The 17,103-nt window shown below is 38.5% G+C and overlaps 1 protein-coding gene across 3 annotated transcripts in view; it reads right to left on the reverse strand.

Moving 5' to 3' along the window:
• Positions 1-17,103, reverse strand: part of SLC4A11 (solute carrier family 4 member 11) — a 1,277,001-nt gene that overhangs the window by 849,207 nt on the left and 410,691 nt on the right. For all 3 annotated transcript variants that reach the window (XM_044064085.1, XM_044064086.1, XM_044064087.1), the window contains exon 2: positions 13,751-13,801. In XM_044064085.1, the coding sequence (XP_043920020.1) occupies positions 13,751-13,801 (51 nt within the window). The remainder of the gene's footprint in view (positions 1-13,750; positions 13,802-17,103) is intronic.

Raw genomic sequence — 17,103 nt, forward strand, 5'->3', positions numbered from 1 at the left:
AATAACATTAAGCAAAGCCATAGAGATTTACTAAATACATGAGCTTACAGAAAAGCATATGAATATGCTTATGAATGAGGAAAAACATGCTAGCAGTATCTCCTAGTGTGAATGTTGATAGTATACAACAGAAAGTTAAGATGATAAAGAAATATAAACTGAAAGTGTGGCTCCCAACCTCAATGCTGATACAATTGTGGAAGCAGTTATGAAATGAAACTAAATGGGAAAAGTATTTAGCTTTTGCTCAGCAATATCACAAATGTAAAAAGTGGAATAATTTCAATAGGCTTTGTAAGTCTAAAGTGTTGCAGACTTATGTTAAAAAGAAAGTATCTGAAGAAGCAAGTAACTCAAATACAGACTGTAGCAAACTCCGAGAGCTGTGAGCAAATTTTTATTTTGATGGTGTCTCTGTGATCAATGAAACAGTTAATACAGTAGGCTATCAGTTGTCAGCAAAGAGCAAAATATTTCCTACTGTACAAATTAACGGGAAACCAGTAGAGCTTAAAGTAGATATTGGATCTAAGTGCAATGTTATATCAGCACAAATGCTTGCAAAAGTAAAAGCTGGTGAGAAACTTGATTCAGCAAAGTGTGCAAAACTAGTTGCTTATAGTGATGAAGAGATTCAGACTGATTGTGCAGTAGTTCTTTCATGCTGTTCTGGTGGAAACCGTTATGACTTGCAGTGTTACATAGTCAAAAGAACGCGTGCAGTCACTGTTAGGCCTCAAAGACTGTCTGAGAATGGGATTGATTTCATTTAATAAAGAGGTCCACCATGTAAGTCTAAATAACAATGACAGGTTTGCACAGAATATTTTTAGTGAATATGATGATATTTTCAAAGACGAGCTCAGTAAACTTCCAGTTATATATTCCATGAAGTTAAACCATGACGTAAGTCCAGTTGTCAGACCAGTATGGAAGAGTGCAGTAGTAATGCAGAGTAAAGTAAAAGCAGAACTTGAGAAAATGCTGAATTTGGGTGTCCTTACTCCAGTAGAAGAACCAAATGAATGGGTATTCTCCATGGTAGCATCTCATAAGAAAAACTCAGATGATATTCGAATATGTATTGATCCAAGAGATTTAAACAAAGTACTTAGGCATCCTCATCATCAGATGCATACAGTAGAAGAGGTAGCCACTCATGTTAAATTCCAATGTTTTTTCAGTCTTAGATGCAAAACGTTCCTTTTGGCAAATTTTGCTAGATTGAAAATCTTCATTCTTAACTACATTCAGTACACCACTTGGTAGATTTTTAAGAATGCCATTTCAAATTAATTCTACCAATGAAGTCTTTCAACATGCTATGGTGCAGAGTTTTTTTGGTTATCTCATGCTATTATAGTAGATGACATCATTGTTGGAAAACACAATAGAAATCACAGGAAATTCTAGATCATGCATGTGAAGTAAATCTTAAACTGAATCCTCAGAAATGTAAATTCAAACTGAAAGAAGTTACTTATGTGGGACATTTGTTTACCAGTTCTGGCTTATAACCAGATCCATCTAAGCAAGCAGCAATTCTTGAAATGCCAGTTCCAGAGAATGTCATATCTTTACAACATTCTCTAGGTATGGTCAACTATTTAGGGAAAGTACATCCCAGACTCGAGTGAGCTTTCCGCACCATTACGTGAGTTGACACACAAAAATGTACACTGGTCATGGTTGGAACACCACCAAAGAGCATTTGATATTCTGAAGCAGAAAATTGCCATCCACCTACAATGAGATATTATGATGTTCACAAACCTGTATCTCTTTCCTGTGATGCTTCAAAGTATAGCCTTGGTGCAGCATGTCTTCAAGAAGGTATACCAGTAGCCTAATCATCAAGAACTTTAACTCAAATAGAAATGCATTATGCACAAATAGAGAAATAACTGTTGGCAGTAGTGTTTGCATATTTGAAGTTCAATGATTATATTTATGTCAGACCTATCCAAATAGAGACTGATCACCAACCACTAGTGACAATTTTGAAAAAGCCAGTGCATACCGCCTCAGCACAATTACAATGCATGATGTTAAAATTGCAAAAGTACAATTTCAATATTGTTTCAAAAAGGGCAAACACTTGTACCTTGCCGATGCTTTGTCACACATACCCAGACAAATGACAGAGCAGCATGAAGATGAAACAGCAGACTTGCAAGAATTAGAAGTCAGAAATTTTTCATTATCACAGCTTGATAAACAGAAATTATGCAGCTTTAGACCAAATTCTCCAAAAGCTGAAAAATATTATCAGTCAAGGATGGCCAACATGACAAACCAGTTTACCACTTGATATTCAGCAGTATTTTCCTTACTGAGATGAGCTTGTGATGGAAGATGGAATCATTGTGAAAGGAACCAAAGTGGTAATTCCTAAAGCATTACAACAGGAATATATCAAACTATTGCACGTAGTCACCCAGGTACTGATTCAATAAAAAGAAGGTCAAGAGGCATTGTATTTTGGTCTTTTATGCCCAAATATATAGAAAAGGAAACTCTACCATGTTTGATTTGCAACAGCAGCAAACTGCATAACAAAAAGGACCACTTCAGCTATACCAAATTCTTGAATTACCATGGTTGATGGTTGCCACAGATATTTTCAAATGGAATGGTCGACATTACTTAATGTTAGTAGCACAGTCATTACAAAATTGAAGAGACATTTTTCTGTCCATGGTAGTCCACACAAAGTCATGTCTGACAATGGTGCATAGTTTAGAAGTCAGCAGTTCAAGAAATTTGCTGAGTCTTGAGACTTTGCCCATATTACCAGTAGTCCTGAGTATCCGTAAGTCAATGGGTAAGCTGAAAGTGCATTTCAGAGTGCAAAACCTTTGTTGGAGAAATCCAAGAGAGATGGTACCGATGTTTTCCTTAACTTAATCTCAGGATCATTCCTCGAGATAATTTGCTTGGTTCACCTGCTCAGAGATTAAAGTCCAGACAGACTAGAACAACTCTACCAATCAGTAAACAATTGTTAGTACCAAATGTAAAGAAGAATAGAGTGGTCAAGGCTCAACTTTTGATAAAAGGGCAGTCACAAAACTTGTACTACAATACGACCAATACATCCCTTTAGGCCATTACTACAATGAGAAGTTGTGAGGCTGCAAACATCTTAAGGATACAACCAAGTGCGAATCATGAAGAACATTTATGCGGAACAGATATCTTACATCATACAATAGGAATGGAATGGATTTCAGATGAAATTGAAGACATATGTTACCTATCTGTGAACTAGTGATGCAGCAGACAGCCTGTGGCCATTAGTCTAATTCCCAGAGTGACTCTACACCTGTTCAAATCCAAAAGTACAGTGTGCTTCCTTCAAACAATTTTGATGCAAACCCTGATGTTCCAGTTTTGAAAGAATCTCCAGACTGTATCTATTGCTAAACCCAGTCAGAATTTCTGTGTTATTTGACTGGATAGAATTTCCAGACTGAATCCAAAACACACAGCAGCTTGGACTTAAACTCAGTTTTGTATGCTAAAATGTTGATATAATGTCTAGCTCTTAAAATGCCTTTGTTCTCCTACTTGCAATTTCAGACAAAATTAAAAAGGGAGGATATAGATCAGTGTGTATATTGTACCTAGTCAGCCACTGTAGCTAGATAGCACATGCATATAAGTTACTGAGCATGTGCAAGATCAGTGCCATTTTTTATGGTCATTCAGTGTGAGTGCTAGCTTTAATGGAGATGCACATGTAAGAGTGTTAGAAGTAACAAGTCAGTCATTAATAATATAAAGTTCGAAGTATATGTTCCAGTTGCAGCTCCTGATGTGTTTATGTACAATAAACGACTTGAATGCACACCCAGCCTCAATGTCTTGTCTGAATACATGAGACATGATAAACCCCTGCAGTTTGAAGCAGAATATCATCAAATTGTACAATGCAAGGATCAAAAGAAGTAACCTACTGCAGAGATCTGGGTAGGTTAGAAGTATGGCTCAAGAAAAAATGTGGTAAGGGTAGAGATAATAAATTATCGCTGGGCTCAAGATTATATGCAAACTCAAAAGCAGAATAGACAAAGAAATAACTGCATAGCAAAATTAGATAAAATGGGTCTATGCTACTTGTTACTCATCTGGGGAAATGAAAACTGCCCCCCCCAACTTCCCCATGTGTTGTGGCAAAGAAACCCTGATGAGGTTATAGTTCATTGGTGACAAAATTCCTGCTCACCTGCTGATGCAGCACAGGGATTGTTGAACAAATCACATTCATATGTGGAAGATGGATCAGATGTAAAATAGGAAAACTCTGACTGTGGCTGTGTTTGAAGTATTAGTTCAAACCCTTGTAACTCATTAGAGTGTGGTAAAATGTGGAGATTATTTACGCAGAGACAATGCATCTGTCCTACTAGCGTAAGATACCGTCAATCCTTCTTTCAGTCTTGAAATAATATTTTGAACACTGGCACAAAAATACATTCCTGATTTTTTTTTTGTTTGTTTGTTTGTTTTTGTTTTTAAGCTCATCAGCAAAGAGGGAACTTAACTTAATCACATGTATTTCTTGCTGCAAAATGCTGCATCCAGAGCATAATTTTCAATAGTCCAGATTTTCAGAGATGTCCATATTTGTCCTCATATTTTTGGTCTGCTCCTCATAAAATTTGTGGTTTTCTAGCAAATCAAGTAGTACTGAAGTCACTAAATACTGACAGACATTTGAGTTTCAGACTTCATATATTACAAAAAATTAATGTGTTAATCTTAGTTTATAAAAGCGATATTTAAAATTTGTTTTTTTTTTCTTTATAACTCATTATTTTTGGCTGTGTCCAGACTTCTTATGCTAAGAAGTTGTATGGTATGTTCAGTGTGGCAGCATAGGTACTCCTAGAGATATTATAAGACATCCTGTGACGAAAGGCTAACCAGTGTTTTGCTTTAGTTTTAACATGATAGTGCGCCATTCCTAAAGAAGTAACAGAAGTCCACTGGCCTGTTACTGCTGCATGCATACCATGCAGCTAAGAGACTGCACAGGTAAAGTAAATAATGTGCTAGCATCGCTTTTTACTCAAAATTCCAAAACACCTCGGATGCCATGGGATGAGGGCATATAACCTAAACTGAGAACCTTAAATTAAGTCTGTCAGATGTAAGTCACTAAATGAAAGGCTATATTTCACAAAACCTATACAGTCAGCTACACACACAAAAGGCAAAGATCAAAAGAATGTTCACATGGGCAAAGTCCCCATGCCCACATGCAGGGAGCTATACCCTCTGCTCTCCTAACTATTATAACCACCTCTGAAATTGTCATAGCTTGGGGGTAAATTAATTCTTTCAAAGGATGTCCATGCAATATGCTGATCACAAATGAATGGTTTTCTGATGAGACACTGTTTGGGGGAGTATATGAATACTAGGTCTGCAAGTTAATATTAAAATTGGTATGACCAAGGGGATGCTTATTAAATATGATTCACATTGTTTAGTACCACAGGATAAATATGATGACTCTACAAGTGAGATATGTCAGATCCTAGAAACTATAAGCAGAGGATGGTCCATTGTTTCAGATCAGTGATAAGAAGCAGAGTACACCTTTTCTAAAATGTGAATACTGCTTTCTATACAGAACACTGTAAATACATCTTCTATGGGGGATAATGAAGAAACACATTCTATATCACTCAAGTTTGTAATGCAACAATAAAAAAAAAAATCCTGCTCACCTGCAGATGCAGCAGAGGGATTGCTGAATAAAATCATGTCTTTGTTCTTAATTTCCCTGACCTGCAAGTGAAAGTTTGTCACAAGGGACATAGTAAATTCTAATCTGAAGACAATTATTGCATTATGACTGGACTAATAATTCTTAAGAGATTTGAAAGAGCAACTATGATGTCTGTATTACAGGGTATAATATAACTACTTCTTCTTCTTCTGGCTTATTCACGGTTAGGGGTCATCACAGTGGATCACATGTCCAGTCATGATTGGCAGTAGAGTTTTACAGTGTTGAGTTGCCAGCCCAGCACCCAACCTTCCACAGAAGGCACACACACACATGCACTCATGCCTAGGGCCAATTTAGAGTGTCCAATCCACATACAGCATGTCTTTGGGATGTGGGAGGAAACCGGAGCACCCGGAGGATACCCACGCGACCACAGGGAGGACATGCCGACTCTGCACAGAAGGCACCCCAGCCGAGGATCGAACTAGAGTACCTCTTGCTGTGAGGCGACAACGCTAACCACTACACCTCCGTGGCTGCCTAGGGTATAGTATAGCTACTAGAAATGACAAACTTAAGTGAACTAATTGATGACAATCCATCAGACTGTATTATGTGAGTGCTAGCAGGTATTGGTCAAAGAATGGAATATGTAAATTTTTGGCATCAGAAAAGAGACCGCAGCTGTGTCCCTTGTGAGTCAAACAGAAACTAGAACAGTTTAATTAAGGTTAATTAGCTGGGAAATGAGGATGGAGCTATGAACTAAATCTTCTATTTAAGGGGTAAAATAAAACGTTCCAAGGCTTTACTAGAAAAGCTCACCCGTACTCTGCCACAACTTGTTGTGAAGAAAAGGTTAGTTTGTTTTTGCTTTCTTGTATTTTGTATTACCTATTGCCTTGTTTTATTTTACATGTTGTGATTAGTCTTCTTTATACCATGTTTTGCTTGTAATCTGTTTTAACTGTATACTTAAACTAGGAAAGAGACTACAGATGTGGCTCTGGTAATTCACACAGACATTAAGTTTTCCCCACCTTCCCGTACTGGCACTGTTGTGTTTTTAATCTCAGCTGTCTCTCTAGTTGTCTGCTCCTTATGCTAATTTTCCATCTCCCCTTTCATTGGTTGTTGTGAGTAATCACAGAATTATAATTTTGTGAAATTACTCCCCTTCAACTGTTTAAATTTATTGGCCATCTCACTGTAATCCATAGAACTAGAATACAATGTGCCCACCCCCTTCCAATTTATCTTGCTCTTTTAAAATTAGTGGCTTTCCACTTAGATAGCTAAAGCTTAAGTTACAGCCTCTTTCATATCTAACTGCTTAGTAAACACTGCAGCTCTCAGGATATTAACCCATTTTTCCATCTTGCCTTTAAAATCTGCAACATCTACTACAAAACCACCAATCATTGGAGAGCCCAGATTCTGCCTCTCAGTAGTCATCTTGGGATTAATGCTTCTATTTTTCTCCTGCTGAGAGAAGGGGCACAGATGCATTATTTCTTGGAGCCTACTGATTACTGAAAAGCCTAACAACTGCTTCATCAGTGCCATTAATTTGGATCTATATTTTGCTTCAGGTGAGAGAAGGGGCAGAGTGCATTGATTCCTAATTGTTTCTTGTAGAACAGTGATTGTCTGTCCTTGACATTCCTGAGTGGTCTGTTTGTTATTCAAGGCATCTACCAGGAAAATGCTACAACAAGTCTACAAACCCTTGGGTCATCTGGGACAAGACTGTGGATCACCAAACAGGCTGTGGCCTAATTCTCATCTTGGAACTGGTGATAATGTTTTGTTTCTGGTGAGAGAAGAAGCAAAGGAACAGTGTGTGCCATCAGAGTAAAGCTGTGGTAAGGCCAGCACTAGTAGTAACTCGTCAGTAGCCATTCATACGACTCCCTTTTTCCATCATTCTTGACAAGCTAATTCTTTCCTTGTAGTAAGTACTGCTTGATTTGTTTCTAACTTCTTCAGAATATCTGCCTAAATACTTCATCCATTAATCATCAGGGTCTACTTATTAGTTTCTCCTCAAGTGTTTGGCAGTGTCCTATACAGATGCAGACACCTTGAGTGACAATTTGTCTGTAAAATCCCAATCAAAATTTCACCAATCTCTAGTTACTCACACGACAGCTGGTTTGCAGTTACAAGCACAGACCCCATAGTTGCAGACTGGATACTCCTGACATTGCTTTATTTTCTCACTCCAACTGTCTAATTGATAAAAAAGGTCTGTTGCCATGGATATGAACTTTCCCACTACTCTGTTACCAGCTTGGTGGATATGGGCATGTTGAGGCAATGGAGAAATTGCCACATATTTACTGACAACCAGTTAATTCTCAAACAAACTGATATGGTATGTGAGAGATGTATTTACACAATGTCACTTAAGGCAAAGCTCTTATATAAAAGTACTCCTAATGTCAATAAGGCTGTCAGCAGTACACACGCTGCACTCATCACACACAATTCAAACTAGACACATAGACCCACATATGCTGAGGCACATAAATATAATCTTTCTAAACCCCAAAGACTTCCTACATGAAGTACACATAACAAATATCCTCAGTAGCCCCAAATTCACTCTTTCAAAACAACACCCATATCAACACATACAGCCACATCTCACGGAGCCTGTACTTCTAAGCCCATAAGGCAATCCATCACACAATCTAACATTCTGGTCATTGAAGATTCCACTGTGAGAGAAGTAAGCAGAAATTCACAGTCAGTTGCTTATCAGAGGCTAGGATCTGCCACATTACTCACACACTTAGGTCATTGGACCACAAGTACCAGTATGACTCAATCATAGTCCATGTGGGTGTAAATGACCTGAGATGTACCTTCCTAGACTATATGAAGAGAGACATCATGGAGCTCTTGGAATCTGTGTCCCATGCTGATATGAGCTTAGCATTGAGCAACATTTTACCTTCTCCAAGGATGATGCTACAATGCAAACAAAAGACGATTGACTTTAATAATTGGCTTAATTTCTGTTGTCATTCCAAGGGGGGGCAATAGTTATCAGCATGGAAGGAGACTGGCAACAGACCATGCTGCTTTGCCAGGGATGGTCTGTACTTCTCTCCTCTAGGCTTTGGAATATTATCTAAAACATTGTCTTCCCCATAGTGCCTTTTTAGGCAATACCAAACTGAAAGTATTCTGACATAGCAAATCAAAATCAAGAAAATCTAAAGGTATTACTGTTGACTGTTAAGAGTCTAAACAAAAAACTCCACTCTCTAGAAGCTCTACTCACCCTAGACAATGCTGACATTTGTGCGGTCACTGAGATGTGGTTTAAAGCCATGGAGAGCATACCAACAGTGAAAGGTTGTAATGCCTTCTACACATTTAGACAAGCTACTACACAGACAGGAATTAAACGTGGAGGTGTTTTGATTTAAATCATAAATAAATATATCTCAAGGCTAGTCAAACAGGACAATGCACTTGAGCTTCTCCATGTTCAAATCACCACAGACAAAATCCAATACCACTTCCTTGGAAGTTCACCTCTATGACCCAGGAAACCCATACCATGTATTTAAACTTATTGGAAAAACTCACCATTCAACCCAATACCATATTAATGGATGACTTTAATTATACCACTATTAACTGGGAATTCTATACAACACCAAACGTACAGACCCAGAGATTCCTGGATTTTGTAAACACAAAATTCCTAGACCAAATTGTCAATACACTCACCAGTGGTTTAACCCTTTCTGGATCTGTTCCTCAGTAATATAGCAGAGTGCTGCACACCCACTAGTGTAATTCTCTGGTAAGGTCAGACCAAAACATGGTCTCCTTTGAAGTAGAAATAAAACCTGGAACCCCAGCTATCCCTGGAATATTCACAAACTACTCTAAGGCTACCTTCTTGCCCTTAAGTGATAACCTGACAAAATCTCAAGCCCCTGTAATCCCTGAGAGCACTGCCTATGCAGAACTGTTCAGAGAAACCCTATACAAGCATGTTAATAGCTGCATAGAGGCAGCTGTACCCACTAGGAAGAAGTGCAGAACTAACTCAAAAAACAAGCCACCCTGGTGGAATCACAAAATCCTGGCAAAAATTAGGATATGCAGCACCCAGCAGGATAAAAGCACATTTGTCAAACTAAACAAACAGCTCCGAGTACAAATAAAGTCTACTAAAGCCAAATTTGAGGTAAATTTGGCCGCACAGGCCAAGGACAACCACAAGGCATTCTTTAGTTATGTCCTCAACCTCAATGGCAGTACACAGTTGTGTGCAGCGCTCATTGTAGAGCCACCTATACTGAGCCAAAAGATATAGCAAACCTACTGGCTGAAAATTCACCTCCATCTTTACTCCTCTCTTCCCCCTCAACATTTCCTCAAGAAATACCATCAAATATAACTCCCCCTGATATCATTAGGAACAGGTCCTTAATGTTCTCTCTAAGGCCAAGAACACTGTATGAATGGGCCCTGCCAATATCCTAAGATGCCTTCTAAATGGCATGAAACATGATCTCTCAGGCCACCTGGATTTGCTATTTAACTGTAGCCTCCAAACTGGCTTCATGTCTCATGAATGGAGAACAGCAATAGTCCTCCCTTTGCACAAAGGTATGCCATCTACAGATCCTGGAAACTGCAGACCCATAAGTCTCACTAGTCTCATATACCATGCCAGGGAAATAATTATCATGAAAATGACTGGTAATGACATAGCAAACCTCCAGACAATGGACCCAACCCAATTTGGTTTTGTCAAGGGTAGGTCATGCCTACTCAACCTGGAGGACTTCTTTGAGAAGGTCACCAAAGCAATGGATGAGGGTAAAATGGTTTTCAGTGCCTACCTCGACCTTTCCAGGGCATTTGACACAATACCCCACTTGGGCAGTGTTGACAAACTCAAGAGATTAGCTACAAACCCTTATGTCACCTTGTGGTTAGCCAACTGAATCACAGGCAGGACCCAGGAAGTTATACCTGGGGAGTCCACCACTACAAAGAGGTCAGTCACAAATGGAATCCCTCAGGGATCGGTCCTAGGACACCTCCTTCTTGCCATTTACTTATCTGAAGTCAAGGCTAATGTCAATGGCCTCTAGCTGACTAAATTTGAAGTTGATTGCAAATTAGGAGCTGTCACTGAATGCCACACAAACACAAATGTTCTCCAGGAAGGTCTGATACAGACAAATGACTGGTACTAAATCCATGGACTGAAACCAAATGCCAAGAAATGTATAATAGTATCCTTTGGGAAGTCATCCACCCCTGGTAATTATTATATTGACACCTAAGAGTTGACCTAGAGGTCAGGGACTTGGTGACACACATAGGCAGTAATCTAGCTTTTACCATCACATGTCCACAGTAGTGAGGAAATGATTCTATGTTGCGCAACTTATAAACAAAGTTATGGCATCTAGGTCCAAGGAAGTCACTGTTTCACTCTATTTGGCATTCATAAGACCTATCATTGAGTACAATGCCCCATTTGATATGTACCTAACCAGGCATATACAACAACTGGAACATCCACAGATGTTTCTCACTAAAAGAATACAGGGCATAAGTAACATGTTCTATGCAGACCACCTCAAGTCCCTTTGCCTGTATTCTCTCTCCTGCTGGCTGTTGAGGGGAGAGCTATGGCTGGCATAGAAGGTATTTTCAGTCCCCACTCTGATGGACCTCCTGCATATCTGCAAATCAAACAGCACCAGAATTACCTGCTCTAAAGACTTAAATGTTGCTTGTAATATAAATAAGACCTGCTGCATAGACAAGTATGTATCCCAGAGACTACACTGTCTCTGGAACAGGCTCCCTATCTATGTGAAGCAGAGTTCCTCCCTAATCCAATTCAAAAGTAGCTTGGACGATTGGATGGGGAACAGGAAATGTATTCCTGGTTTGGCACCTATGTCTCTATTGGACAAAGGCAGCTTGTAAATTATTCCTGTCACAGGCCCCTGCTTGCAAATGTTTCATCTTCCAAGCCCATATTTAAACTTATCAAAGATGCCATAATTTGTCAAAGATTTGGGATGCATGGCAAGGCTTAAAAAGGCCCATGTGTTTGTTAGCCTAGTAAATACTAGTAAACACCTATGAACCTATAATCACACTTGCAAACCATTAATGGGAACAGGTGAAGGTTAATGGTGATATAAACATATGGAGGAGGTAGAATTGTACTTTAAGTGCTAACAGGACAGTAGGTAGAAGTTCCAGAACAAGTATTCTAATCCTGAGGGAGAATACAGTAGTGATATCAGCTGAGATTGACTGCTGTTCTCAAACTTCTAAAGTAGGTGCCATCGTTGCTTTAGGCCATAGTACAATTAAGAAAACCTATATAGTGTGAAGAGTCTTTCTAGGCTTCAGCCCTCAGAAAACAGTGTCTATAAGGTTGTAGTTACATGAATTATGACACAGTGCATTTCTGATTGCAATATTTTCAAGTGTATTTCTTGTTCTGCTGAGCAGGATTGACTTTTTTTTAAATCCACACATCTTGCATACCCATGATTATCAGAAGCTGGAAGAATGGTAATGTCTGCTATACAATGACATTATTTAGAAAAGTGAAGACTTTTTTCCTTAAATAATGGCAGTGTATCACAGCCATAGTCCACTCCTAAGTGTGGATAATACAGACTTTACCCATAGTTAGCTTTATTTAATCACTTGGGCTTTGCTCTCATGATCAAAACATGCCAACCATGGGTAAACCCTGTATTACCTACATGCAGTCGTGGAATATTGCTAAAATATCAAGTACAAACTTATCAGAGAAAGCAAACCAGCAATTCAATGCACAAACCAAAACCTATAAACTAATGATTTCTGTACATGTTACACACTAACATTAAGATGTCATATGGAGAGCTATGACCACTCATCACACTGTTAGCTTATAAACTCTCTGGTCACACTACCATGAAAAAAAGTGAAAGGCCCTCTAACACTGCATTACGGCTGGCATACAGTCAGAGACTGCACAGTACCGGTAGTGATACCAAAAAAGTCCAACTCTTTTGAACTACACATACTGTTGCAGAACACACTAGCAGCAGTAACACTAAAAGTAATGTATGTGCTGTACAATATTTCCTACTATTAATAAAACACGTTCCTAAAATAGCACTTACTGATGAATTGCTTATTTGATGAAGAGAAACATTCCTAAATGTGTTCAATGTACTGCTGCACAATAAAAATAACTAGTGTGTGTGTGTGTGTGTGTGTGTGTGTGTGTGTGTGTGTGTGTGTGTGTGTGTGTGTGTGTGTGCTTGTGTTTGTGTGTGTGTGTGTGTGTGTGTGTGTGTGTGTGTGTGTGTGTGTGTGTGTGTGTGTGTGTGTGTGTGTGTTTGTGTATGAGTGGCATCTGTATATACAAATTCCCATGTTAATGCTTCCTCCACACCTACATAAAGATTCTGATTATTGTAATAATGTCTAAATACTCATGTAGTATGAAGAAAATGCAAATTAAACCTTTATAATGATCCATCACTGCCAAAATGTGCCATTAAGGTCTTTACAAAGGTATATCTCTTACTGCTCTATCAGCTTTAAGCAAGTGAGAATGCGTATTTCAGGTATCAGTGTAATTCTTAACCTGTTTTATAAGTGCTAATTAAGAATGATCAGACAGGATCAACTATAAACTGAATCAGTAAAATATAATATTATGCATTTTTAAAAGCCAAATGAATAGATTCACAAAACTTGCAAATCATATCCATATTAAAAAGAAATAAAACATTATAAATATGTAGCAATATAATAAAAAAAATAAAACATAGCACACTACTAACTGCATAAAATCAATAAGGAGAAAATGTATGTACTCATTTACCTTACAGAAAGACAACTGTTTCATGCTGATTTTGTTATATTCATCTATGTCTTAAAAGGAGAGTAACCTGCCTGGGGTTTAAACAATTCCCAAAACGCATACAGTGATAAACTTACCAGCCGTCTCGAAGAGAAATCCATTGTCAGACATAGTTGGAGATGGACTTTCTAAATAGGAAGGAAAACAAATAAGTAAGCAATAGATACATTTACTGTGATTATTGCTGCTAAACAGTTATTTTTAGCTATCTCATCAATGGTTCGGCTCATATGGAACTCCCAGAAGAATGAGCCGACATAAAATGAACAATTACTGGTATCAGTGTGCAAATGATGTTTACAAGGAATCTACACGCCTAAAAGCCTCACCCTTTTCTGTGCAAGTAGGCAATGTGATCTAATGATTACAGCACTATGATCCCAAAAATTAAGTTCAAATCTTTAAAAAAATCAGATTGTGTAATGGGCAAATCACTTAATGTTATAGAATTCTTCAGAAATATTCAGCCTGTTTGTTTCCTAAGTTAATTTCCTGTAATATTGGAAAAGCAAGGCTTCATTTGTCTTCTCACTTTCTAAACAGTAATGTTTAAAGAAATATATTGTATTATCCTATGAAATTGCCTTTTTCTGACTCAGCAGTTCAATAGTGTCGTCTCTGCTGCAACTAAAATTATGGAAATTACTATTTAGAAGAATTAGTATGTTTCCAAGTTAAGTACAACTAAAACATAAGTATATAACGTTTTTATAATCACAAGGAACTGCACTTAGACTAAAAATATATAGTATAGAAGTCACATTTGTTATAAACAAGTTAATTAAGGGTTAGAAGAGCTGATACAGCAAACCATAACAGTATCTATTACACAGGGAGGTGTGGTGTACTTCTGTGCAGCTTAATAGTGATAGCCTTATGTTTTATTAGCCTTTAAACAACAAATACACGCACACACACACACACACACACACACACACACACACACACACACACACACACACACACACACACACACACACACACACACACACACACACACACACACACACACACACACATGGCACTTGCACATAAACACACACATAATCACACTGCAGTGCTGCAATGGGGATGCAGTCCTTTTGTTCATAGGTTTATAGGTTCATAGCTTCATAGACGTCTACCAGGCTGATGACCACTAGGGCCCTTATAAGCCTAGGCATGCAACCCAAATGTGACCCACAAATTTGATTTATATAGGTGGTTATTTACTGACTGCTACTGTCCATCAGAGACATAGAAGCCAGACCAAGGGTGAATTTCTGATTATCCATCCATTAGTCCAAGCTAGACATGGAAGCCTGTCCCAAAGAATAGGAATTCTCTGAGAAAACTGTTTATCTCTCCAATGTGTCCTATTTATCTTGCAAGCAAAGTTAGGTCTTTTAATCAAGTAGCTCTTATGCGGTTTGTTTTGTGGATGTGCAAAAGGTTCATCAAAACTGGGTCCAGGGAAGCTCTGCATGTCAGGCAAAGATCATGTCTCAGAGGTCTGTATGCTACTGAGTAAAGAGACAGGATTTTGAGGTGATCAGCATAGAACATTGTGATTACTCCCTGTATTCTTTTCATAAGGAACCTGTTGGATGTTCCAGTTGCTGCATGTGCCTGGTCAGGTACATACCAAAGGAGGCATTATACTCTTTGATAGGTCTGATGAGGACTGAGTACAGTGCCCTCTCTAAACCAAGATACCATGCCCTTGCTTATAAGCATTTTCTTACCACATTGGGCATATGCTGGTAAAAGGCTAGGTTATTATCTACATCAGTTCCCAGATCCCTGACTAGTGAATCAACTTTTAAGGGTGTTTTATTGATGATGTAATTATCTGAGGTGGTAGACTTTCTAAAATGTCCTATAATGCATTTCTTGGTTCTGAGATTTAAGCCATGACTTTGGCACTGAGCGTTTGTCTGTATTAGACGTTCCTGAAGGGTGTTCTCATTTTGATGGGATTCAGTGACTGCTCCCAGTTTGCAATCATCTGCAAACTTGATCAGACAAAGACGTTTCACACTGGTTTTAACATCCAAGAAATAGATGCCAAACAGGAGTAGACTCAACACAGAGCCCTGCCCTGGGGAACTCTACTGAGAACTGGCTTCTTTGTTAAGGTGGTCTCACTGCATCTAACCTTGTGTCAAATCAGTGAGTCAGCTAGCTATCTAGCATGTTATAAAGGGATTTATACTTAGTTCCACAAGTTTATTGACAAAGCCCAAGTGGGATATTGTATCAAATGGCTTAGCCAGATCTAGATAGGCAGTATGCACTGTTTTCCTCTCATACATTGTCTTAGTGACCTTTTCAAAGAAGTCCATCAGATTCATTAAGCATGACCTTTCTTTGAAAAAGCAAACTGTGATTGATCCAGTGTCTGCAGGTCTTCGATGTCTTTGTTGATAATATCCATGACAACTGATTCCATGGCTTTGTAAACAAGACTAGTCAAACTAATGGGTCTGTAGTTTCCACAATCTATTGAAGGTCCTCCTTTATGAAGTGGATGACCTTTGCATTCCTCCATTCACATGGCACAAAGCCTGTTTTAAGACTACAGTTAAATAACAATTCCAGGGGTCCCGATAAGTCATATTTTAGACTATTTTTATCAGGGCCCATTGAGGCAGTACTCTTGGTAGTAAGTGCAGCTGGTACATACTCCCTAGTTATAGCTGGAGGGGTTATGTTAAGGGTATTTTTGAGGGAAAGTCGGCAGTGAAAGGAGGAATTAAGCTGAACTTGAATTTGTCTACTAACAGGTTTGCTATATCGCCAGACTCAGTGAACGTGGCACTATTGACCACCAGTTCAACACATTGCTGTATGCTCCCCTTGAGGTTTCTTACATAGCTGTAGAAGGCTGTATGGCTATATTTTACTTGGGAGGTTATCTTAACCTCAAAGTTGAGTCTGTGTGACCTAATTATCCCTCTTAGTTGCCTATTTACTTTGATGAAAGTTTCTATCTTTACGGGAATTATCTTTTCTTATTTTTTACATATTTTTTCTCCTTTTGTTGCATGTCCTGTTTAATTTGGCAAGCCACTTGGATAGTTTGCTCTAGGGCTAGTCCTGGTCTTACTTCCAGTAGGTACAGCAGCCTCTATGCAGCCATTGATATTGTTGTACAAAGTTCCTGGGAGCAATTCAGCATAGGTCGCTGTGTTCTTCGGGTTTGCAGTGGGATTGAATTTTGACAATCCATTACTTAATAAAAGTAATTTGCATTGGAATAGTTCCTAACTGTTATTAATTTTAATGGGATTATGGAGGTAATTTTAATTTTGAAGGAAACAGCCCTATGGTTGGATCTTACCAGGGAAGATGAGACAATGAAGAGGGTTCAACATTCTCCCATATTTGTAAGCATGAGGTCCAGTATGTTGGAGCCTCTACTGGGCATATTAATTACTTGGTCAAGGTT

The sequence above is a fragment of the Protopterus annectens genome, chromosome 2.part2 (genome assembly GCF_019279795.1).
Source record: "Protopterus annectens isolate FY-2018-M chromosome 2.part2, PAN1.0, whole genome shotgun sequence".
NCBI classification, from domain to species: Eukaryota; Metazoa; Chordata; order Ceratodontiformes; family Protopteridae; genus Protopterus; species Protopterus annectens.